The following is a 23,796-nucleotide window of genomic DNA, read 5'->3' on the forward strand; positions in this document are numbered from 1 at the left end:
CACTATTCTGAGTTGATGTTTTAAGGTCTGTAGCTACTCTGGCATAATAGTTCTACAGTCATTACTTAAATACAACTGTCAGCACAAACTTTGAGGTTCCTGCTTGCTGGCTTTTAACATTTGAGTCCATGTAGACAATTGCTCTGAGTGCTTAATTTGTTTCTTTGACTCTTCTGGAGCCTTATGTCAACTGGATTTTAAATTGATGTAGGAAGTGAGAGGCAGGTTGGGTTTGCCCTGTTTTTGATCCACTCAGGTTGGAGAGCCCAAAGGCCTCTTGGGCAGAATTGGGGTCCTAAGATGTTGCTAGCCAAAAGAATCTGAAATGGACCTTTTGTCTCTCATCAGAGAGCTTTTATTTCAGCTTATTAAATATTTGAGGTTTGAATAGAAAGTTTGTCTACCTTAAAATCTTGCGTAAGACCATACAGTATTTCTATATTTGGAAAGAAGTTGTATTTTGTCTCTTTTTACAGTGAAGTACCTGGGATTACTAGCAATGTCCAAAATCCTGAAAACCCACCCTAAGTCAGTTCAGTCTCACAAGGATCTCATTCTCCAGTGTTTGGATGATAAGGATGAGTCTATCAGACTCCGAGCTTTAGATCTCCTCTATGGCATGGTAAGTTTTATTGTATATCCTCTCTCACTCCCCCACCTCCAGGCCCTTTTATTTACACCCCTAAAAAAATCTTGGAGTGAGATCCCCACTCTGATGCCTTTTATGCTGTTTAAAAGGACTAGTATGATGCACACAAGCTTTTAAAAGCTTCATTTGTGTGGAGAAAAATTCCTGGTGGAGGCACCATGAAAGACTCGTAAGGCTGCTTTGTGAAGATGCCCTGACATAGTTTGCCACACTTATGGAGGATGGGGAAATGGCATACAACACTTTCAGAATTCCAGATAACCCTTCAGTCCTTAATGTTAGTATAACATGACTTGGACAGGCCTGGAAGTCTGTGTATATTAAACCAAAATGATGGAGCAGCCCGGGATTGGAGGGGCACAAAGGTTGCTTAAAGCCCCTTTTTATCACACAACCACCTTCATTTTGGCCGTCTGTGCTCTACTTCTGTGGCACAGCACAGAATTGCACCTTGGGTTTGCCTGTGTGCATTTTGTGTGCCTGCATCTGTATGTGTGGCTGCTGTCCAAGAAAACTTTAATAATGCCATGTATGCTAAGCAGCTTTATGGACAGAATCTTGTTGATCTTTGAGGGGGCTATAATTATGACTTGGTATATAAAAGGTCTTTCACTGAAAAGCCTCAACTCCCTAAAATTCATCTATGTGGGATGTTTCATGGCAGATTTTATCATTCTTCAACACTGAAAAGCTTGAGGAGCTGAAATAAAGACTGTTGTATCAAAGTTGTTGTTTTTTTTCCTGGTAGTTTGGAATTAGACTGCTAACCCTACAGTAACAAATCAAACCAAAAGTAATGAACTGAACAAAATTGTATAGGATTTTAAATATTTCTTTTTTCTGAAAAATGCAGCAGGTATTAACCTCGATTACAGGATGTGAAAATCTGTTTTCACACGCTATGCAAAAGATGGTTCATCAGACAATGATGTATAGCATCCTCCTGGAATGCTGCCTTAAAAGGAACTGTCCTATATTCTGATTTCTAGCAGCAGTTCCATATTACCTAAACTTCCTTGGAGAACTTTCCATCTACTTACTAACAAAACATAGGATAAAAGATTAGCTTGAGACAATGTGGTCCCTGTGCTTTACAGAACTCTCAGGAGGTCACTGTGTTCCAAGGTACACTCTGAAAAGTGATGTATAAAATGACCCCATGGGCCTTGGCAGACATATTTATGGTCCAGTTCTGTTAATTGCATTGTAACATGTCTTGTTCAGCTGATCTGTGGTGTGACAAAACAGCAAATCGCACTTAATATGGAACATCATTGTGATTGGTTTGTATCATGCCTTAAATTGGACATAGCATGTGTCCGACACCCGGGACTGCTCCATGCTCCCATCCCATTTCTTAGCTGAGCACTACGCTGGGCCATGGGACAGTTTGGGTTCAGCACACAGGGTGCCCCACCCCCCTGTAGCAGTGGTTTTCAGTTTTGTGTTCCACGGACCCCTGGGGGGTCTGCAGACCGTCTGAGGTGTCCACAAGAGATGACTTTGATCAATGAAAAGTACGTGACTACCCCCACTTAAAATTTTAAGTTTCCAAAGGAGTCAGCACCTCCATTCAAAATTGTTTAGGGGTCTGCAAATAGGGAAAAAATGTTGAATACCACTTCCCTCAACAATTTTTGGGATCAGGTTGGAAGCAGCTGCAAGTCCTGGTTTGGTTGGTTCAGCCCTAGCAGTTGCCCAGTTTTAATTCTGAGGATTATATGCCCTGTTCCAAACATAGTTTGTTGTCCTGTCATATACAGGGCATACAATTTTGGGGATAGAACATAACATACCTCGGATCCAAATCGTGCCTTTTTTTAACATCTGCCAGGGGCCTGTGGAGTGTATATGTTAATGACTCTCAAATCAGCTCAGAGTTTTCAAGTAGGCTACATGGCAGGCTCCAATCATGAGCTGAAAATTAAACTGTGTTCTTGTAGCTTTCTTTATTATGGCCAATAGTACTGGTTCTGAGCTTTACCACAGTTTGCTCGTGCAGAACTGTGGTGGTGATGCATTAATAATAAGAGTAGAAAGTAATAACATGCCTTTTTTTTCCTTCAGTGCAACTCTGCGTGCATGCATGGAGCAGAGCTATGAGGTCAGAAAGGGACTCTATAGAGTTTCTCCTTTGACTGTGCTGCATTTTGAGGGGAGATCAGAATGACTGGTTACTGGGGAAAGTACTGAAAATTAAGGCACATTTGAAATAGTGCAGCTAGCTTCATACTTGGGTTGCATAGCAGAAGCCAGATTTTATCACCATCATCCTTGCAAGTAGGGAATGAAAATTCTGAATTTAGTTGTCAGGTCTCATTAAAATGTGTGCTGGGCTGATAAGTTTGTGCTAAATCAAGAAAGCAGTCAGAAGTATTCATTTAGCCCTTTGACTGGAACAAATGCACTCAAGTCGAGGTTCAGCTAGTTCAACAAGAAACTGTCCCAGGCTGCAGATGAATTGTACTGTAGTCCTGTAGACTTATTTCTGCCTCCCTGTGTTCCAGTATCTGGCTTACCCAGAAGCAGACATAGGTGCATCTAATAGCAGGTGCTTTTATGAGATGGAACTACATTGGCAGGAAGCATGTTGTAAAGGCTTTTTGTCTCATCTTTCTAACTCTCTTGAACAGGTATCAAAGAAGAACTTGATGGAGATAGTGAAGAAATTGATGATTCATGTGGATAAAGCTGAAGGGACAACATATAGGGACGAGTTGCTGACCAAAATCATAGATATATGTAGCCAATCCAATTATCAGTACATCACAAACTTTGAATGGTCAGTGCTTTTACCTGTTCACTTTGAAAGAAGCAGTGGTGGTGCTCCTTGCTTTCCTGCTATTAAGAATGTTTCACTTCCACCTCCTGTAGGTACATCAGCATCCTGGTAGAATTGACTCGTTTGGAAGGTACTCGACATGGTCATCTCATAGCAGCTCAGATGCTGGATGTAGCTATCAGAGTTAAAGCTATTCGTAAATTTGCGGTTTCCCAGATGGCCATGCTTCTAGACAATGCCCATCTAATAGCCAGCAACACCCAGAGGAATGGGATCTGTGAGGTGCTTTATGCTGCTGCCTGGATATGTGGGGAGTTTTCAGAGTAAGTGTAAATGGTATTTTTTTTAAGTGACCTCTGTCTTTCCCATCAGACTAATTCAGCTGTTTCAAGCCAAAATGGGAACTATGTTTGGGCTACTCTTGCATCTATATATATAGAGAGAGATGTATATGCCATCTCAGGAAGTAAGGAATGGTGTGTTCTTAAGGCTTAGGTGTATAAAATGTAGGACTGGAAGAGATCTCATGTGTCACTGAGTCTACTCCTCTGCTGTCACAGATAACCATATCAAACACATGTCTTCATTAACTGATCAGGCTCCATCTTAAAAGTAGTTATCTTGCTCTTCTTGGAAGCTTGTTACAGAGCCTCACTCCTGTTAGGGTCAGAAACTTTTTGAGTTTCAGTTAAACTTACTCATGGCTGGTTCCTACCCAAGTGTTCTTCTGCCAGTATTGTCCTTTATCTTAGATAGACCTTCTCTCTCCTTGGTGCTAAACCCCTAGATGTGTATACATAGAAGACAGCCACATCCTTTCTCAACCTTTGTTTTGCCAGGCTAAATAAGACTGACTTTCCTTTCCCCTGATCATCCTGGTGTAGGTCTCTGATTTTTCTCCAGTTTCAAATTGCGTAGCAGAGGCAGCAAGTACAGTCCCTCCAATAACTTGATATGCTTTGAAATGAAAACGCAATTTAAATCTCAGGAATATAAGAGGCGATAACATAGTTCCCTCTTCAGTTGATTTGCTTTCTGCATTTGACAGCATTTTGTGTATGTAATTGGCTAGTTTCCCCATTGTGTAGCTTTAAACGAGTAGTGGAAAAGAGCTTTGTAAGTGGGGAAAAATGAGAAGATTAAAACCACAAAGACTGGCAGAGTGCAACTTGTATTTTATTACTGCTTGTGCTACAACAGATTCACTTGCCTAGTTCCGTTCCGTTTCAGAGCCATGCAGAAGTGTAACTGAACTTTTGTTCTTGGCAATACAGAAGATGAAAGGAATCTCATTTGACTATTTAAATGCTAGATTAAATTATATTAAAAAATAAAAGCTTGTAACTTGAGGATATTTTAATAGGAAGATCATGGAGACAGTAAGCATGGAAACCCGAAGTGTTGCTTTGCCAAGTGGAGCTGTATTAATGCCTACCACACTGTGGTATAGTAAAAATTTGTACAGTCGAAGTATTTGTTGTCCTTCTACAGATGTGTTATTGCTGTGCTATTTTCTGTATTGCTCATCTTCAAATATCTATGTTATAGTACATATCAAAACTAGAATGAATTAAACGCAATCAGTCAAAACAGAATTGAGGGGAACTTACAGAACAGGGAAATCTTAATATCATAAAACAGGTTGATAAGAATAATTTCTTGTGCATCTCTTTACTTTTCTCAGGATCTAAGAACAAAGGACGAAATCCTGTCCTCATTGAAGTCTATGGCAATAATCCCAATGATTTTCAATGAAGATAGGATTTTTACCCAACGTTTCTAGACTTTCTGGCTAGGAAGGTGGCCATGGAAATTGAAACAAGAACATTCTTTGGCTTTGGAGCAAAGTTAGACCGAGGCTGAGGGGTGGTGAGAGGCCCACACATAATACCTAAATCATTTGTATTGTGATATGTGAAACTCAGTAACACATCAGGCTTCCTAAATTGACTTCTCTTTCATTTTCTTCCATCAATCTTCTAGACACCTTGAGGAACCAAACCAGACCCTGGAAGCAATGCTGAGGCCTAAAGTTACCACTTTACCAGGTCACATCCAGGCAGTTTATGTGCAGAACATGGTAAAGCTTTATGCATCCATCTTACAGCAGAAAGAACAAGCTGGTGAGAAGGAATCATCCCAGGAAATTACCCAGCTGATGATTGACCGTTTGCCTCAGTTTGTACAGAGTGCAGATCTAGAAGTCCAGGAAAGGGTAAGAGAAGAATACCTTCTCTAAATCTGTTGTACTTAAAGCCTTTGATACTAATACTAATTATTTCTGCTGTCTGGTTGCATCTACAAGAGATGGTGATTGTTCAGTCATTCCTACGCAATCATTTAGTACTTGGATAAGCAAGTACTAAATGACTGCGGAGTAATTGGAGTTACTGTGCATTAGCACCGCCAAATGGCTTTTTTTGTGACCCTAACTGCACAGTAGCCCAAGATTACTGCACAGTAGCGTCATGTCATGCTTTCTGCCATGTGATGCTGCTGCGCAGTCATCGTCTTGTGCAGATGCAGCCAGTGTTTGTGTGACGCACACACTGCAGAAATAACCCCCAAAATAACCTCCCTTAAAATGTCTGTTATCAAAGGATCCTGTTTGCATCCTGCACCTTGCATGCCTCAGCAGTGTAGAAAGTGAGAAGCAGTTCAAGTAACTTTCCCAGGATCACTTGCAAGGCAAGATCACGATGGAGCCCAAAGATGACACCCAGTCCTGTGCCTTAATCATTACACCAAATATATAAATAAGTATGCAGTTACTGGCATGTGATTGCAAGGTTTGAATCTGTAAATGCTGTGTTCATACTTGCATATGAAGCAGCATCAAATTCTTTGCTTTCATTACTGTGCTGCACCATACCATGTAATTCATCACCTTTTGGAGTAGAACTATTTTTTTTTCCACAAGAGGTAATTCAAAATTATTCAAGGTGACTGTCAAGTGTTACGTGTTAGCAAGTGATGCAAAGAATGAGTATAAAATTTGATGTTTGAAATGGGTTCACAGGGGAATAGAATCAGCACTCTAAAATAACACAAGCATTCCCGGCTGAATCGTGTATTTAAAAAAAAAAAAAAATGTATATGGGGGTGCGGAAAACAAAGGGAATGGAAGGTCTCTAAGGTGGGAGCGGGAGACATGATATTAGAACTGGAAAGCTAGAACTGTATATTACTCTCACTTCTCTGTTCACTTAAGCCTTTAAAGCTTTTAGTTGATTTTGGTACACGTAATATAAAATAAAAATGGCAAGCATAGTTATAGTAATGCAGTGCAGTAATGAAAGCAAAGAATTTGATGTCCATAACAAAATATGTTTAAAACGTCCTGACTCTTTGAACCTGTGCAGTCTAATTTTGGCAGCTGAATATCACATCAGAGTAAGAAAGGTAAGGCAATGTTAAAAAAAATGTACTAAAAGCCCATATAGATATGCCTGTATGGTTTTACAAATGTTTGTCTTGGGGTAATGCATACAAAACCACATTTTTTGAGAAGGTACACACAGGCATTTACATTTAATGATTAGCAATCTTGGATTTTAGAGCAGGGCCTGAATCATGAAGCAAGTTCTTTTCTTGTATCTTCCATTGACTTGCTGCGAGCAGCAAAGACAGGATAAGTAACTTTCCTACCTCTACAGTAACTTCAAGTTACTATCAAGTTTCCCTGTTTGTTAATGCCAGTTTCCCTTTTTGTAAGGGGGATAATGTTTCATTTTTGCCCCTGTTGTGAAGTATTGTGCAATTGCTTGATTCACTGTGCTGTGAAGTACAGGCTGTGGCTGTTGTAAGGCTAGGCAAGATGTCTTATCTTTTATTGGACCAATTGTATGGTTGGTATAGACATGGGCAAGCTTTTCAACATCACAATACCTTTCCTTAGGCCTCAACCGTTGTAAGGCTACTCATTTTGAATCATTAACTTCATTTAAGGATCTGAGGGAATTTGAATCTTTTGTGAGAATGATCTAGTTGGGGATGGTCCTGTTTTGAGCAGGGGGTGACCTCCTAAGGTCCCTTTCAAGCCTAATTTTCTGATTCTAGCATACTTGATAGGGGTTAGCCATATGTTACAGATGGGAAGCAGGCACAGATTTGGGAGTTTATACGCCCAAGGTTGGAGATTGCTGAGAGAGGAATCCCACCTTCCTTAATCCCCCATTGCCAGGATCTGCCCAGTTAACAAAGTGCTTCATCTTAATGTGGTTGTTTAGACAGGGTTCTTATTCAGCAACAGTCGGTGCATTGACACTGTTTTTTAACTTGTTTTTATATTTGGCTTTCAGGCCTCCTGCATCTTGCAGCTGATTAAATATATTCAGAAGCTACAAGCAAAAGAGGTGCCTGTAGCTGAGGAAGTGATAGCACTGTTTGCAGGCGAGCTGAACCCTGTAGCTCCTAAAGCACAGAAAAAAGTCCCGGTTCCAGAAGGGTAAGAGCTTTTATCCTTACAGCATTGCTTTAAATGCATAAGTAGTAGTTCTGTAGCTAGGAATCTTACATATATGTACATGCATGGAGAAACAGAATTAAGCTGTATGTAAGTAAGTAAATCCATCTGTTGCCATTCTTCCTAGCTTGGATCTCGATGCTTGGATCAATGAGCCTCCCTCAGATAGTGAGTCTGAAGATGAAAAACCCAAAACAATCTTTCATGATGAAGAACAAAGGCATTCTAGACCCAGACAGCCAGAGATGGATGAAGAGGAGCTTGCCAGGGTAAGTAAATGTTCATATGCACATACTACTAATATAATGGTATGTTCAAAATCACTAAAGTAGTTGCAATAATTTTTTTTAGTGCAGCTGAGGGCATGTACCTTGCACAGCTTCCCGAGTTGGAAGTGGAGTGAGCAAGGATGCAAATCTTTGTATGTAAGAATGGCCAGAATCTGGAACAAACTTCCAAGGGAAGTGGTGCTCACTCCTACCCTGGGGGTCTTCAAAAGGAGGCTTATAATCACCTTGCTGGGGTCATTTGACCTCAGCTTCCTTTCCTGCCCATGGCAGGGGGTCGGACTTGATGGTCTGCTCAGGTCCCTTCCAACCCTACCAACTATGAAACTACCTGACTAATCCATTTTTGTGAGATCCATACTGATAACAATGTTGTCTTGATTCCCATTGCCTTTGTGTTTGGGATGAAAGCCAAGTACATAGGACCAGGTTCTCGCAAGTGCTCAGCATCCAACTTGCAGAGCTCTTCTTTCCACTTGCTTTGTTCCTGAAGTGGGAGCTAAATCTCTTGAGAACCTGGTACCAGCAGGGAGAACAGCTCTTCTGACAATTTGCCCCATAAACTCTCCAATTGTTTTGATGGCTGTAAACACAAAGACTGTTCTTTACCAAGTGCCACTCACTCAACTTTGATTTAAAGTAAATGTGTGGGTTTTTACTTACTGTTAGTCAATCCCTAGCATTTTCTGGCAGGGAACGCACAGTTTGCTGCAATGGCATTTGGGGTGCAGGGTTAGACATGGGCATTTCCTTGTTGGGCTGTGCACATGTATTTTTCCATGAAACCCATGAATTCCCACACACACACCCACATCCCCCCCACACCTCTCCCGTCCCCAGCTTGGAAGAATAGATGGGAGGGATATTATTTGGTGGTTTTTCCTTAACAGCTGTTTGCCACACTTCCTTGTAACTATGAAACTTGAAAACTGGAGAGGTTTAATCAGCGGTTATTTCCCTGTAGCCTTTTGTGAGTTGTTTTCAGCGCTCCAAATATACTGTGTGATCACACTTCGCAGTGTCTGGAAATAAAGTGGAGAGTGAGCTTGAGTCAGTGCAGTAACCACAAATATCTTCTTTTTTTTTTTTTTTTTTTTTTTTTTAAGCGCCGAGAAGCCCGGAAGCAAGAACAGGCAAACAATCCATTTTACATTAAAAGTTCTCCGTCTCCACAGAAAGTAAGTCTGGCTTGCTTGAAGCCACTTTCACTATCTAATAAAACAAATGCAGGGGCTATCAGCATTTTGTAGCCATTGTTTTGAGGTCTTTTTGCATTGAAGAGCTGGAAACAAGTTAGCATCGTGTGACCACTCTGCTTTCTGTGACTCTTCTGTTGACCTGAAGTTTGGGAACCATTGTAACAGTAATTGTCATGGTCCTTTTTCAGTGCTTTCCTTATCCCCGTTACATTCTGAGACTGCCTTAATAACTTAAATCTTCATTGTTTACCTTAGAAGTAGCAAGCCATAAATGTTTTTCAACCAGTTATATGTGCTTTTCTTGTCTGAAACAACTAATGCTAGAACATTAGCTCGAAGGAAGGTCCAGAGAAGTATTGATCAGTTGGTAGCAGTGTCTGAGTGCTAATCCATTTTTCAGGTTCTCTAAATATTAATCTATCCTTTGACATACTAACTTCAAAGATTACACTTTGATTTTAATATTTTGAAATATCTGCATTATGAACATCTCCATCAGAAATGTTTCTAAATAATGTAACTAGTTAACTGACTGCATATTTAAAGTGTTAATGTAGGTAATCGAGTGTTGAACTGACACACAACAACTCGGTGTGCTGTGAAGTCAACACTAATACAGTTTTTCTTTCACTTACCCAGCGATATCAGGACACTCCAGGTGTGGAGCATATACCTGTAGTCCAAATAGACCTTTCTGTTCCCTTGAAAGTTCCAGGTAAGCACATCAAACCAGTTTCAAAATGGAGTTGAAGCTAATGATTTAAACAGAAGTAGTCATTTCCTCTGTTTTATGGCATGAGCGTTTACAGTCTTTCACATAGTTCCCATGTTGGTTGTCACTTTTTAGTGTGCTAAGAAATACAGCTGTTTAATTCAAAACTCTGTTTGAATTACTCTGTTAGTCTGTTATTCTGAATATGAGGCCCACTTTCTTTTAAGTGTGCTCAAGTTCAAACAGCTTAACAGGTAAATATAATACATATTCAAACATGACAAGGTATCAGTATTGTTAGGAAGTATCTTCAGAACATAACCAAGTTCTGCGGTACGGTAAGGCAAAAAGTTGATGTCAGAGACCAGTGGATGGGGACACTGAGAGAATTTAGCAATAGTAGTGACACTAACATGCTGCTTTCTGGTTAATGACAAGTTATAGATCTGAAAAATAATTGCTCAGGAGTAATATGTGGTTGAGCATCTCTTAATATGCATCTCTCAGGAGTCCGTGTCTTCACTTGCAGATTTCTAGCCATCAACATTTTTTCTCCTAAGGTATAGTAAAGGGTTTCCCCAAAACATGAAAAAAATATGGTGAAATATTTAAATTCTTGTAGCCTTGGAGTCGCATTCTTCCATTTGGTGTCAGCGTTTAACCCATGTTAAGTCCACAAGATGCAGGCAAGAATCAGAGCAGAATTTTGTCTGCTGGCTTCTAAAGGGATATGGAGCTGGGCAGGGGAAGCTTCTGTTGAGAGGCTGTAGGGGGGAGGGTTAAGTAGAAGTGTAGTATGCTACTTCCCATCTGGGAAGTAGTTGGGAGGAAAATAAATGTTTGTTTGAACCATCAACTACGGAGATGGTTAACCTCAGAGTAGACTCTAGCCTGAGAGCAGTTTGGGCCCTTCTCTACAGGAATGCCTATGTCTGACCAATATGTAAAACTGGAAGAGGAGCGGAGGCATAAGCAGAAGTTGGAGAAAGACAAAAAGAAGAAAAAGCAGAAAAAAGAGAAGAAAGGTAAACACCACCGCCATAACTCCCTACACACGGAGAGCGATGAGGACATTGCCCCAGCCCAGCATGTGGACATCATCACAGAGGAGATGCCAGAGGTCAGTTGTTTGCTTAATAGTCTCGGGAGTCTCAGCACGTTGCTCTTGGTTTTGTGACCCTCCCAGTGTCCCAAAACAGTCAGCTTCAGTTGGGTCATCATGGCCTGAGACTCCTCAGTGTTTCAAAACTGCCTAAGCAGCAGCATTGGGATCCCTAATGAGAGAGTCTTTTGACCTGCCCTTTCAAGGAAGAGGGAATCGTTAACTTTTGATGCAGAGAGCCAAAGACTGCAACCAGAGGAAAAACAGAAGACTGGTAAAACTTATGGTATACATATCTACTATGAAAATAATGCTAATGACATAGCTGCTTCATTTATTATATTTTGTTGCTTCACTGCGACTATAACTTACATTCTGGTCAGCAGATTTGCAGCTAAAATGAATTCTACCTGCTAATTCTGTACATGCTGTACAGTCCAAATTTGTTTTGGAGTAACATTGGGCAAACAGTGGGAATGCAAATCCTGGGGCTGTATGGGGAATATCATTCTCCTTGTAAATTCATTGATAAAAGACAGAGTGCTAGATTAAGTTTGACAGGCCATGTGACTTCTCACATCTGATTGCAAGGAGGCCTGTATTCAGGTGGAGTTTGGGAAGTTGTACCTCTGGCTTGAAATTGTGCTCTCAGCTCATTTCCTTAATTAGTAGCCTGTTTCTCTCACCCTAGAACGCACTGCCCAGTGATGAGGATGACAAAGATCCCAATGATCCATATAAGGCCCTTGATATAGATCTGGATAAGTAAGTACAAAACTGTATTATGTGCGAGTTTTCTTGCTTGTAAGCCAGAATGCACAAAGGCTCTGGGCTACAAAAGTTAAGGTGATTTAAAACTTATGCTTTATAGGGTCACAATCCACCTTGCACAAAGTGAGATGGCCAAACTCTTTCTGTACTTTAGTTCTATTTTTGTAACAGTTGTGCCATCAGACCATGGGCTCCATCTGGCTCCCTTCAGTCCTTTCTTCAGCATAGTGACTCAACTCAAGCCCCGTAAGAAGCAGTGTCTGCTGGGTTTATGGTTGCACTTATTCCTTTAATTCTGGGCTATGTCATTTCCTTTCTTCCCTCTCACCGTGATCAGGTAAAGGTTACTAATGGTTTGTAGTGGAGGGACTGATTTTTCTGAAGAAGAGCTGTAGTACCTAACCTTACAGCCCACTCATCATTTCTGCAAAACCCATTGTCCTTGTTAGACCAGGAGTGCACCTGTTATACCCCACCCTTTTTCTGGTCACTTAGGCAGGTAGATTTTTTTTTTCCTTTTAGAGACTGGTTTTGTGAGTGAGGCTGGAGCCTCTTAAACTAAGGGGACCCATCTTCTAGGTAGAACCGCACATACGCAGATGAATCTAACAAGTTTTCAATGCATAGATTTACCCAAATCCATCAATTCTTGCCTGCATTTGAGGGACCGCCATCTTTTCTGTTGAGGGTTTTCAAAGCACACATTAAAGTCCATTCTTGGTATGGCTTTATTGACATTTGGGGTTCGTGGAGCAGCAGGAAATGGCGAATTACACTTAATAGCATTATATGCCCTAAGCAGATGCTGTTCCTTTGTGGGTTTTCAGTCTTTCACGACTGTTACTCTGTCTGAATTGCTTTCCAGTGGCATTGTTTAAAAGGGCAACCCTTCTACCAGAAGATCTTCTTGGGTTGGGTGTGTTGGAACTCCAGGAACCTGCCATGCTTTCCCACAGACCTTAAACCTCTCAAAGGCCTTTTAATAATTACAGTCAGCAAAGCTCCGTGTGCAGATTTTTCTGCTCTTTGACAAAATGGTTATGTATTAAATATAGTTGCTGGTTTATGACCCACTGATGCCTCCTGCAAAACTATGAAAACTGTTCTGTTTAGGGCCAGTTCTTCATGTCCCTCAGCTGCATAAATGTGCTTTAAAATCTTGGCCATTGTCATACACTCACAGAGAAATTGGATGAGTATTTCACACCTAAAAATCTTGACTGTTGTCCCTTAAGTATGAGATACCAAAAACCCTGTTCTGATGTAGTTCATCTGCTCATTCCTACAATACTCACCTGTCTGTTTACCTCTGCAAATGAAGAGTGCAAAGAGGAAGTGAATTCCTAACAGAAGTCCTGTTTGAGCTAAACACATCAGTGTAGAAAACACTATACCCTTGCCTTAATGCAGTAGTATTCCAGGAGGTATCACTGGACTTTCACACTTCTGTCCATGCTCTTCCCCTTTCCACAGTCATTGCACTCTCCAGTCATGTTTCTCATATCTCTGTCCTTTCTCTCTCTTTCTTTCTCTGCTTGCACTGCTATGTCTGTGTCACACACACACATACAGTCTGGTTTCAGGGAAGCCTTCCAGGTAAGAGTATCATTAAGTAGTTGGCCTTCTTTCTAAGGTTGGTTGGGTTTTTTTGGGCTTTTTTAGCGGGACAGTGTAAAAGTGTGCAGGATCATGGATATATTAAAAACCAATGAATCCAGTTATGAGCAAGGTTCCTTCATCCTTACTGGCTTGCTTTGAGCCTTGACCCCTATCACCACTCAGGTGCATATAAAACAAATCTAAAACAGAGATTTGCCCTATGATGAAACCAGTATGATCCTGTTGGTTTTACAGTGTCTGTTTTTTGAAGTAAAGTTGGATCAAGTCCAGTTCTTTGTACTGTTTAAGCAAACAACTGAACTGAATGAGAACAATAAGTGTATTCATGAACTGATGATGCCTGCTCAAACGTGAGAATCAGCATTTGAACAGAAATTCATCTGAAAGTAGCAGTTAATGGACTTTGTCTCTCTTTACTTTCTGGCACCCCAGTTTGCCAGCAGTGGGAAAAGATGATAGATGTTTGTTTCTATGCTGCTTATGTCTAAGAAGGGGTTGCCAGCATAGTATTTATTGCTACATTAAGTTTTGTTTTTTTTAAATTGGGGTACGCTGATGTAGAGTGGAAACTCATTTTAATGGAGTGCTGAGCTATTGACTCAGCACAGCCTTCCAACATGAGGCATAGAAGCTCAGTATTTATGATAAGAAATCTTAAAATCTATTAAACTTGGAATGGTCCTATCCAGGGTCAAGATTAAGAAAGAATTCTTGTTCAAGGATTTAAGACAAGCTGTCACCTCAAAAGTTACATCATGTTGCTTGGCTTGTGACATTTATTATTGCAAATGTTTCCTCCTGTTTTACACCTACCCTCAAGGATTACTTCCTAGGCTTGCAAGAGTGCAGGGAGTATGCGTGTGTGTCTTCTGTAAGCGTTACTTAATCTGCAAGTGCATCATTATCAATTGATGGGTGAGTGCGAGAGGGATCACAGCTCACAGTTGCCTGCAGAATGTTTTCATTTAACTTCTGATGCATGGGGGCAGTGTCTGGCTGCAAAACTGAGCTGCTCCTGGGATACTAAAGTGTTTGTGTGGGTTGAGACTAGTTCCATTCTAAGGAGAAGCTATCATCTGATCTTTACAAACACAGACTTGTCTGGGAATCCAGCAAGTGCCTTGGGCAGCTGGGAAACAGTCTTCATTGAAGGTAACTCATCATGCGTTTTTAAGACCCTTAGCAGATAGTGAGAAGCTGCCAGTGCAAAAACACAGAAATACTGAGAACCTCAAGTCTCCGGACACAGAAGTTCCCTTAGTAGAGAAAAAGAGTAAGAAACCCAAAAAGAAGGAAAAGAAGCACAAAGAGAGAGAGCGAGAAAAAGAAAAGAAGAAAGACAAAGAGAGAAAGGTGGATGAAGAAGAAAAGAAGGTAATTCTAAGGCACGTCCTGTGATTAGATCACTGTTGCAGCTAATATGCTTATATTATATGGTAAAAAAAAATTCTTAAATTTCAGTGGTCAAATGTGGCTGCTAATAAGACACCAACAGCTGATTATTTTTGACATATTTTTTTCATTTCCTTGAATTTTTACAACCTTAAAAATGACACGTGTCTAGACCACTCTGCTTAAACACAAAAATAATAGCCACTTAGTCCTGAAAGCCAGCAAATGTCCAATCCCAGCAGAACGCACAGCGTTCCTTTCCCACAGATCTAATAAAGGAATATGTCAGTAATGTCTGTGAATCAGCTTCTGTACCAGGGAAATCCTCGCTACCACATAAGGTTCTTGAACCCCCCACCCCATCTTTCATTTTATGGCAACGCTTTTTATTTAAAAAATAATAATTTTCAGTTAATAAAAGTTGGGGGTTATGTTGAAGTCTTGAATATTTTCTCTGCCAATCAGTTTACATGGAGAATTGCACTGTTACAGGCTTCCTTTATCTTGCATAGCCAATGTCCTGATTGCAATCTAGTGACTATTTGAAGGGGCTGTAGGGTACTTCAGCCATCATATTGACTCCACTCTTAGCGTCTACACTGTTTTGCTCAGTGCAAAGGTGCTAGTTAAAGCTAATTTTGATGGCTTTATGCACTGTAAACATGTTTCCTGTTCTAATGAGTTCCTCAAATGATCTATTACTCTGCTTCTGAAATTATTACAGTAACAGCTTGTTTGGGCAGCAGTATAATGCAGATGCTAAAATAAAGTCCAAGAATAATGTAAAGCAGCTCTAAAGGTTTGTTTGTCCTTGGATTTCAGGGGGAAGACTTGGATTTCTGGCTCTCCCCTGCCCCGCCCCCTGTCTCCACTACACAGACACAGGTATGCCTCTTACTGGGTCACTGCTGATATTACCACTAGTGTTTAGTCCAGAGGGAAGGAGCTGAAGGCCCCAGTTCTATCTGGTCACATGGGTTCCCGTTACCATGGAGCAGTGGAAGTTTATCCCTTTGCTCAAGTCCTGCTGCTCAAGAGTGATCACAAAGTTTGAAGAGCAGGTGTAAAGTTATACCCAGAAGTAAAGGGGTACAGTGAGGTCTGGAGGGGTTTTGTGTTAAACTGTTGTCAAAAGCATTACTTCCAGCGTGAACCAAGAGCTAGAAGTACTAATGGATCCAAGGGTATGCGTAATCTGAAAGTGCTTTAAAAGTACTCTAGTTTTCAGTACAAACTTTGAAGTAGAAACGTTGGGGATCTTTGAGACATGTTCCTAGGATGAGCTCTTTTGTGTCTTGGTTAGTGGACTTACTCCTGGAATAAAACGGTTATGAACAAGTTGATGATCCTTTAATGGTGACAGCCCTAAGGTGCTACAGCAGTAATTGTTCTAAAGCTGTTTCCATTCTGTCCAGGATCCAGTTGTTTTGTTTTGTCCATATTCAAGTTAATATCATAGCTTTCTGATTTGCCTCCTTACCAGAGTGAGCCAGAGGTGAGCACTGCCATAGCTGAACCTAAAGACCATGACGAACCGAAGGAGGAGGACAGGGAAGAGGAGGAAGATGATGAAGGAAAGGTCAGTGGTTATAGTTGAGCCCAGTAGTCACGAGTACCAGAAGATTATTGCAAGTGAAAACGTAAGAGTTACAACCTAGATCAGAGCAGCGTTCTACCTGTCACTAATGATGGCCGGTACCGACTGCTTCAGAGAAGTTCAGAAAACCCTGCCATAGGCACTGATGAGAGATCTTGTCCCCAGGGACCTCTGAATACAGAGTAATAAAGCATGGGTTATGTTTCGAGCCAGAGGGGACAATTAGCCAACCATGGTCAAGACGGAACTTTTGCCCTTTGTCAAAGGTGCCACTTAAACAGATTCTGACCTCTGCGTGTGCTGGACTGGTTTGGGTTCAGAGCATCGGCACCCAAGTAGGCGACAGTCCAGAGTAGCACACTGGGGCCCAGCACAGAGGATCATTATTGAGGTATGTAGAGTGGGCTTATATGATGTAGTTGCTTGTGTTAGCATAGGAGTGGACACTCGGCGCTGACAGAAGTGATGATGTCATGCAATCAGCCCTCTGAAAGCACTCTACAGGTGTGGCCTAACAGAAGTGCGTGGCTGGAGAGTGCTTTAGAATCATAGCAGTTAAGGGCTGGAAGGGAATTCAAAAGATTGAGTCGCACCCCCCTGTTCTGGGCAGGAAAGATCACAGTAAGATGTCTGTCCGGTCTCCTCTTGGAGACTTTGGAGGTTGAGGACTGCACGACCTCCTTGGGAAGTCTTCCAGATTCTGGCCACCCTTACTGTAAAGAAGTTCTTCCTTGCATCTACACATGCTGTAGGTGAATAGAGTCAGGTGGGTGGCAAATTGGTTTAGGGGTCGCACCCAGAGAGTGGTGGTAGACTGGACAGTATTGACCTGGAAAGGTGTGAGCAGTGGAGTCTCTCGAGGCTCGGTCCTTGGACTCGTGCTATTCAGTGTCTTCATCAGTGACTTGGATGAGGACGTGGAGAGCACTCTGTCCAAGTTTGCAAATGATACCAAATTATGGGGCAGAGTTAACACACCAGAGGGTAGGGAACGGATCCAGGCTGATCTGGGCAGGTTGGAAAAACGGGCAGAATGAAATAGGATGCGGTTCAACACAGACAAGTGGGAAGTTCTGCACCTGGGCAAAAAGAACCACCAACACGCTTCCAGGCTGGGGGATATCCTTCTCAGCAGCACAGCAGCAGGAAGGGATCTTGGAGTTCCTCCAAGATGAACATGGGTCATCAATGTGATGAAGTGATCTCAACAATACTAACCGCGCTTTATCATGCATTAGCAGATGCATGACGAACAGGTCCAGGGAGGTGATGCAGTGGTCAGGCCGCAGTTGGAGTACTGTGTCCAGTTTTGGGGGCTGCACTTCAAGAGGGACGTGGAGAATCTTGAGAGGATTCCAAGGGGAATTTGTATGGTCAGTGTCCTGCAGGCAAGGCCCTGCAAGGATAGACTGAAGGACCTAGATCTCTTCAGCCTTTGCAAGAGAAGGCTGAGAGGTGATCTTGTGGTTACCTATAAATTTATCAGGGGAGGGCAGCAGGGAATAGGAGATGCTGTATTTACTAGGGCACCCCTTGGAGTAACTAAGAACAATGGCCACAGATTGATGGAGAGTAGATTTAGGTTGGACATTATAAAGAACTTCTTCACAGTAAGGTTTGCCAGAATCTGGAATGGGCTTCCTAGGGATGTGATGCTCTCCCCTACTCTGGGGGTCTTCAAGAGGAGAGTGGACAAGCACCTAGCTGGGGCTGTCTGATCCCAGCAGTCTTTCCTGGCCAGGGCAGGGGGTTGGAGTCAATAACCTACCCGAAGTCCCTTCCGACCCCAACTTCTATGACTCCAACCTGAAACCATCTTCTAACAGGTCATGGTCATTGATCCTTATCCTCCCCTGGGGCACTCTAGTGAATGGTTTTTCTCCTGGCTCCCAAAATTCATCCCTTACAATACTTATAGACAGCCACTGAGTTCCCCTTCAGTCGTCTCTTCTGCACGCTGAACAGTTCCAGCTCTCTTAGTCTTTTCCTCATAAGGTTTGTCCTCCAGGCCCTTAATCATTCTTATGGCCTTTCTCTGGAACTTTTCAAGATTCTCCACATCTTTTTTGATGTGTGGCACCCAGAACTGGATGCAGTACTCCAGCTGGGGTCTTGTCAGCACTGAGTAGATGGGAAGTATGACTTTAGCCCTGCTTGCGATGCATCGGCTAATGCATTCCAGTATGCTGTTAGCTATAACTACAGCATCCCACTGGCAGCTCATGTTCATCCTGTGATCAGCCATAACCCCGAGGTCCCTTTCAGTCAAAGCACTGGCCAGGACATCTCCTAACCTACATTCATGTTGCTGATTACTTCTCCCCAGATGAAGCACTCTGCATTTATCCTTATTGAACTGCATCCAGTTCCGCTCCACCCACCTTTCCAGCTTGTCCAGGTGCGCTTGAGTCTGCAGCCTATCCCCTAGCATGACTGCTTTTCCCCATAACTTAGTACCATCCACAGACTTGGCGAGAATGCTTTCCACATAGTTTCATAGTTAGTAGGATAGGAAGGGACCTGAGCAGAGATCATCAAGTCCAATCCCCTGCCATGGCAGGAAAGAGTACTGGGGTCAAATGACCCCAACAAGGTGATTGCCTAGCCTTGTCTTAAAGACACCCCAGGGAGCCAGCACCACTTCTCTTGGAAGTTGGTTCCAGATCCTAGCTGCCCTGACAGTGAAGTAGCGCCTCCTGATGTCTAATCTGAATTTACCCTCTGCCAGCTTGTGACCGTTATTTCTAGTCATTCCTGGTAGTGCTTGGGGAAACGGGGACTCCCCCAATGTCTGCTTGTCCCCTCTGACTAGTTTGTAACAGGCCACTAGATCCCCCCCCTCAGCCTTCTCTTGTGGAGGCTGAACAGGTTCAGGTCCCGTAGGCTCTCCTCGTAGGGCCTGCCCTGCTGTCCCCTGATCTAAATCATTGATAAAGATGTTGAACAGCATGGGGCCAAGAACGGAACCCTGCGGGACACCACTAGCCACTTTCCACCACAACAATACAGTCCCGTCCACTAACACTGCCTGGGTTCGACCCCTTAGCCAGTTCCCAACCCACCTGACGGTGAACTCTGCCAGCCCACAGTCCCCTCGGTTTTTTTATAAGAGCGTCATGGGAGATCATATTGAAGGCTTTTAAAAGAGCGTCTGTTGGGGGTTGCTGTAACTCATGGGTACTTTGTGTGAAGCACCGTGAGCTACAGTAGGGAGCAGCACGTCTCAGTGCCATGCGATTCAGAAGGTCCCTTCCAGTCCTTTGTAGGAAGTTGAAGTATCAGTACTGGGAGAGGTGTCTTAGCGGTAGGTTTTGAGAGAAGATTGCTGACTCATTTCAATTCCATGGTAGAAATCTTCCAAACATAAGAAGAAAAAGCACAAGAAGGAAAAGGAGGAGAAATCCAAGGAAAAAAAGAAGTCCAAGAAAAAGCATCATCACAGTGAGGAGGAGCCAGTGGAGTCGGTACAGAATGGAACACTAGATGATGAGCCACTACCGGTAAGGAATTGTCCAAGACAAGAGATGCTAGAGCTGGTGTGAGATGGGTTTCTGCTGCATACTTTTGAGCAGCTCTTGTACCTTAAGCCTCCGTTCCTTCCAAATTATTTCATACTACAGACTGGGTCTTAAACCTTCCTTGTAACAGCTGCAGAATTTGTTGTAGAACAAATAAGGAGCTTTAACGTTAGGGAAGGATTTAATCTATTGTTAGCTCTCTGAAATGCACTTGAGGTGCCACCAAGTGACCACCTTCTCCACACACCATAGCTTAGCAGCCACTCCTGGGAGCTTCCTAGCCAAAGTTCTTTTCTTTTCAGAAGGTAAAGGGGATCCTCCAGCTGAACAAACATTTGCAGTTTAGGTTAAATGGGAAATGGGTTTTAAAAAAAAAAAAGACTAAAAAACATCAGTGTTTGGGGCTCGACAGTTGTACGTGGAAGTGAAATGGCAACTGGGATTGTGCACAGAGTTCACATTAAGTATTTGAAGCCCTTCTAGAGAGGCTTTGGTGACCTGTTAGGTGAGATGGCTGCTCATCTGAGTAGGGTAGATAGGCTCCCACCTTCTCCTTTAGCCTACTGTTTTATCTCTTACATCCACTTGTTATAAACCGTGCTTGAACTGGTGTAACCTGTGTGTAAGAAATTGGTTTCTTTACTTCTTAAAGGTAAAGAAAGGTCTTTGTGCTGGGCTTTGAGGGTTAACATGTACCATTGAACTCAATAAAATGTACTCTGAGGTCTCAGAGTGAGAAAACATCCCTTGCATTTAAGAGAAGGGCATTTGCTTGCTGCTTCAAGATATGCCTGGGATGAAAGGCAAAGCCCATGTGCTTCATGGAGTTCATTACCCTCCAGCCACATGACTCTTTATGTAATGTCCTTCTTGTTTTTCAGCCTATGTCCAGTTATCACCTTCTTGCTGAGAACCCTTACATTAAAATGGTGAGTAATTAATTAAATTGCTCATATGTCAGTCTGTATGATCTCCCTTCTTGTATTTTCTGTGCGTACTGAAATATTCCCCTATCATAATCTACTAATACTGTACAGAGATTACTTAAGCAGCATTGTAATGGTGTAAGCTACACTAGTGCCAGTCGCTAGAAATTACTAGTCACATACGCATAAGCAGGATCCATTCCCATAGCTTTTTATCTATCACTAAAAGCTTAATTAAATCCACATATAACATCCCAGTGCTTGGTTGTCCTGCTGTGCAACTACGACTAGGAAGCCAATCAACAATATTGAACTGTCTAATGCACTGCTGTCTGAAGCTTGTCATAGTCTCATTGGGTTCTCTGAGTAGTTGTCAATGCCTTCGTGTGACGTCTTCATTTGCAGACATATGATATTCAAGGAAATCTCCAGAACGACAGTCAAGTCACTGTCTCGGTAATCTTTGAGAACAAGAGTACCAGCTTCGTGAAGAGCATGGAGTTAAACGTCCTGGACTCTCTCAACACTAAAATGATCCGGCCAGAAGGGTCATCAGTCCATGATGGGATACCTGTGCCCTTCCAGCTGCCCCCTGGTATGGTCAATGGACAGCTGCAGTGGTGTGTGGGTCACAATGTGTGTCTAACTCCACATTGTAGAGGAAACTAAGTTGTTTGCTATTTGCAAAACTTGGATTTGTCCTGATTGTGTGAGAACGTTGCCTAGTTTGCAGTCTCTCTAGACTCTTATATGAGTGATTGGAGATCTAGCCCTCCTTCAGGAACCATAATTATTTAGAGATGTTTTTCATGTTGGCATAGTAAAGTAGTAGCTAACAGTAGGACTGGGAATTGGGCTATCAGGATTTCTTCCCAGTTCTGCCACAGGTTGAGAAACACTGAAATTGCAGTCACCAGTGCTGCCAACTTCAAGCATGCAAAAAACATGAGACTGGCTTAATAATTAGGAGGGCTTAAATTATTCCTTATTCACCTTCTGTTTTCTAAATGTCTAGCATGCACTCTGGCTGGGGAGAAAAGTTTGAAAATAAGAAACAGATAGTGATAACATGTAATGAAAAGCAGATTTCCACCTGACTATTAGAATCCAGGAGTTGAGTCCTTTAAACACCGAATATTACAAGACACTAATTGTTACAGTTAGGGGCACTGAGTTACTTCACTGTTTTACCACGTTTTTTCATTTTTAAATTGAGGCTGATACCGACATGTACCTCAAAGGAGTGTTTTAAGGCTTAGTGACTTCACTGTACTTTGAAATGCCTGGATGGGTACACTGTTGAAGAACAATTGGTGATACTATTTTGAAGAAATCTGGTACATGCCCGTGAATGTTAACAGCAAATCATTACAAGCGGGAAAACTCTTGAATGTTATGTAAAGCTCTTTCGCTGCAGAACCGTTTACATCTGTTGAAGTAAAAGTGATTTAAATACATCTCCACTTAATGTATGCTCTTAGTTGGCTCTAAGTTGTGGTTTTCAAAGAGGCCTGGGAGTCACGTGCCCAAATCTTACAGTGGGAGTTGGGCACATGGCTCCTTTGAACCTTCCAGGCCTAATCTAGTTCCAAACATAAATGAGAGAGAAGCTTATTTCCTGCTTCAGCACCACTGCACATTGCCCATGGTCAAAATGTGTTTGAGTCTCATAATCAGATATGAAGCCTTTCTTCATGACCTTACTCCCACTCTCTCCTTTCTCCATGCTAGGAATCTCTAATGAAGCCCAGTTTGTGTTTACTCTTCAGAGCATTGTTATGGCTCAGAAGCTAAAAGGAACACTGTCCTTTATAGTCAAAGTAAGTGCAGTTTTGAACTCTGGTCTTGCCTTCCTTTGGGACTGAATAAGGCAGCTTGACTTGGGTAGAAGGCACTGCTTTGGAGCTTCTCTGAGACATCATTTCATCTCTGCTAATCAGCCCATTCTGCAACATGAGAAGTATTTTACATGACATCTTGTGCAATGAGCATGTCCAAAGGGGTCACTCCATCAGTATGTGGCAGATGTTTCAGATTCCATTGCTCTTTATCTGTTTAAGGATCACTTTGGGGAGACTTCTGCCTGGGAAGGTGGGGAGGTCATCTACGATGTTGTTGCCCAGCCGGCTGGAACGAAAAACAGTGCAGAGGCTGTTCCTTTTGACCCCAGCCCATCTGGTGATCTATTCACTACCGCTCTATAGACTCCCTGTTTCTGGAAAATGGCAATAGGAGTTGGATGTTATTAATGCAGGATAAAAGCTGAGAGCAAGATGGGGCCATTTAATAAGGACCAAGGTCTGGTTTTCAAAATATGCTGGTTTCTAGTGTTGTTTAAATTGTCTAAACATGAAATTTTCTGAACATAAAGCCACAACCTGAGCTGCAAGTAAATATCTGGCTTGGAGGGGGCCATTGTCATCTCAGCTGTTTTTCATTTTTGATCAGTTTTATAGCAAACATGTTCCTAGGAAAGACCCAGGAATTGTTAATTTACTTCAAGCTACTTCTCAAGTACAAGCTTGATGCAATGAGATGTAATACTCCATCTTGGAAGATAACAAGACAAATTCACTCTGCTCAGGACTTGCTTTAACCGGACACAGGTTTAAAACTTGGTCAAAACTATCTGGCTACTTCATTTGTAAAATATGTCCCTTAACCCCTCTCTGTGTGCATGTCCCAAAAAATGCCAGCTCATCCCTAATGCCAAGGTGGCCCATTATCCAAATGCCCAATACTCAAATATGGCAGGTACTCTGCTACTCTCCTTCCT

The 23,796-nt window shown here is 42.2% G+C and overlaps 1 protein-coding gene across 2 annotated transcripts in view; it reads left to right on the forward strand.

Moving 5' to 3' along the window:
* AP3D1 (adaptor related protein complex 3 subunit delta 1) overlaps positions 1-23,796 on the forward strand; it is a 72,489-nt gene that overhangs the window by 44,218 nt on the left and 4,475 nt on the right. For both annotated transcript variants that reach the window (XM_090028073.1, XM_090028074.1), the window contains 17 exons: positions 477-622; positions 3,283-3,431; positions 3,524-3,754; positions 5,415-5,646; positions 7,733-7,878; positions 8,024-8,165; positions 9,290-9,361; positions 10,022-10,097; positions 11,015-11,214; positions 11,888-11,961; positions 14,763-14,961; positions 15,802-15,864; positions 16,463-16,558; positions 19,927-20,076; positions 20,976-21,023; positions 21,426-21,615; positions 22,752-22,840. In XM_090028073.1, the coding sequence (XP_089884199.1) occupies positions 477-622; positions 3,283-3,431; positions 3,524-3,754; positions 5,415-5,646; positions 7,733-7,878; positions 8,024-8,165; positions 9,290-9,361; positions 10,022-10,097; positions 11,015-11,214; positions 11,888-11,961; positions 14,763-14,961; positions 15,802-15,864; positions 16,463-16,558; positions 19,927-20,076; positions 20,976-21,023; positions 21,426-21,615; positions 22,752-22,840 (2,303 nt within the window). The remainder of the gene's footprint in view (positions 1-476; positions 623-3,282; positions 3,432-3,523; positions 3,755-5,414; positions 5,647-7,732; positions 7,879-8,023; positions 8,166-9,289; positions 9,362-10,021; positions 10,098-11,014; positions 11,215-11,887; positions 11,962-14,762; positions 14,962-15,801; positions 15,865-16,462; positions 16,559-19,926; positions 20,077-20,975; positions 21,024-21,425; positions 21,616-22,751; positions 22,841-23,796) is intronic.

This window comes from Crocodylus siamensis, chromosome 14, assembly GCF_052110815.1.
Source record: "Crocodylus siamensis isolate JL-2025a chromosome 14, ASM5211081v1, whole genome shotgun sequence".
In the NCBI taxonomy this organism is placed as follows: domain Eukaryota; kingdom Metazoa; phylum Chordata; order Crocodylia; family Crocodylidae; genus Crocodylus; species Crocodylus siamensis.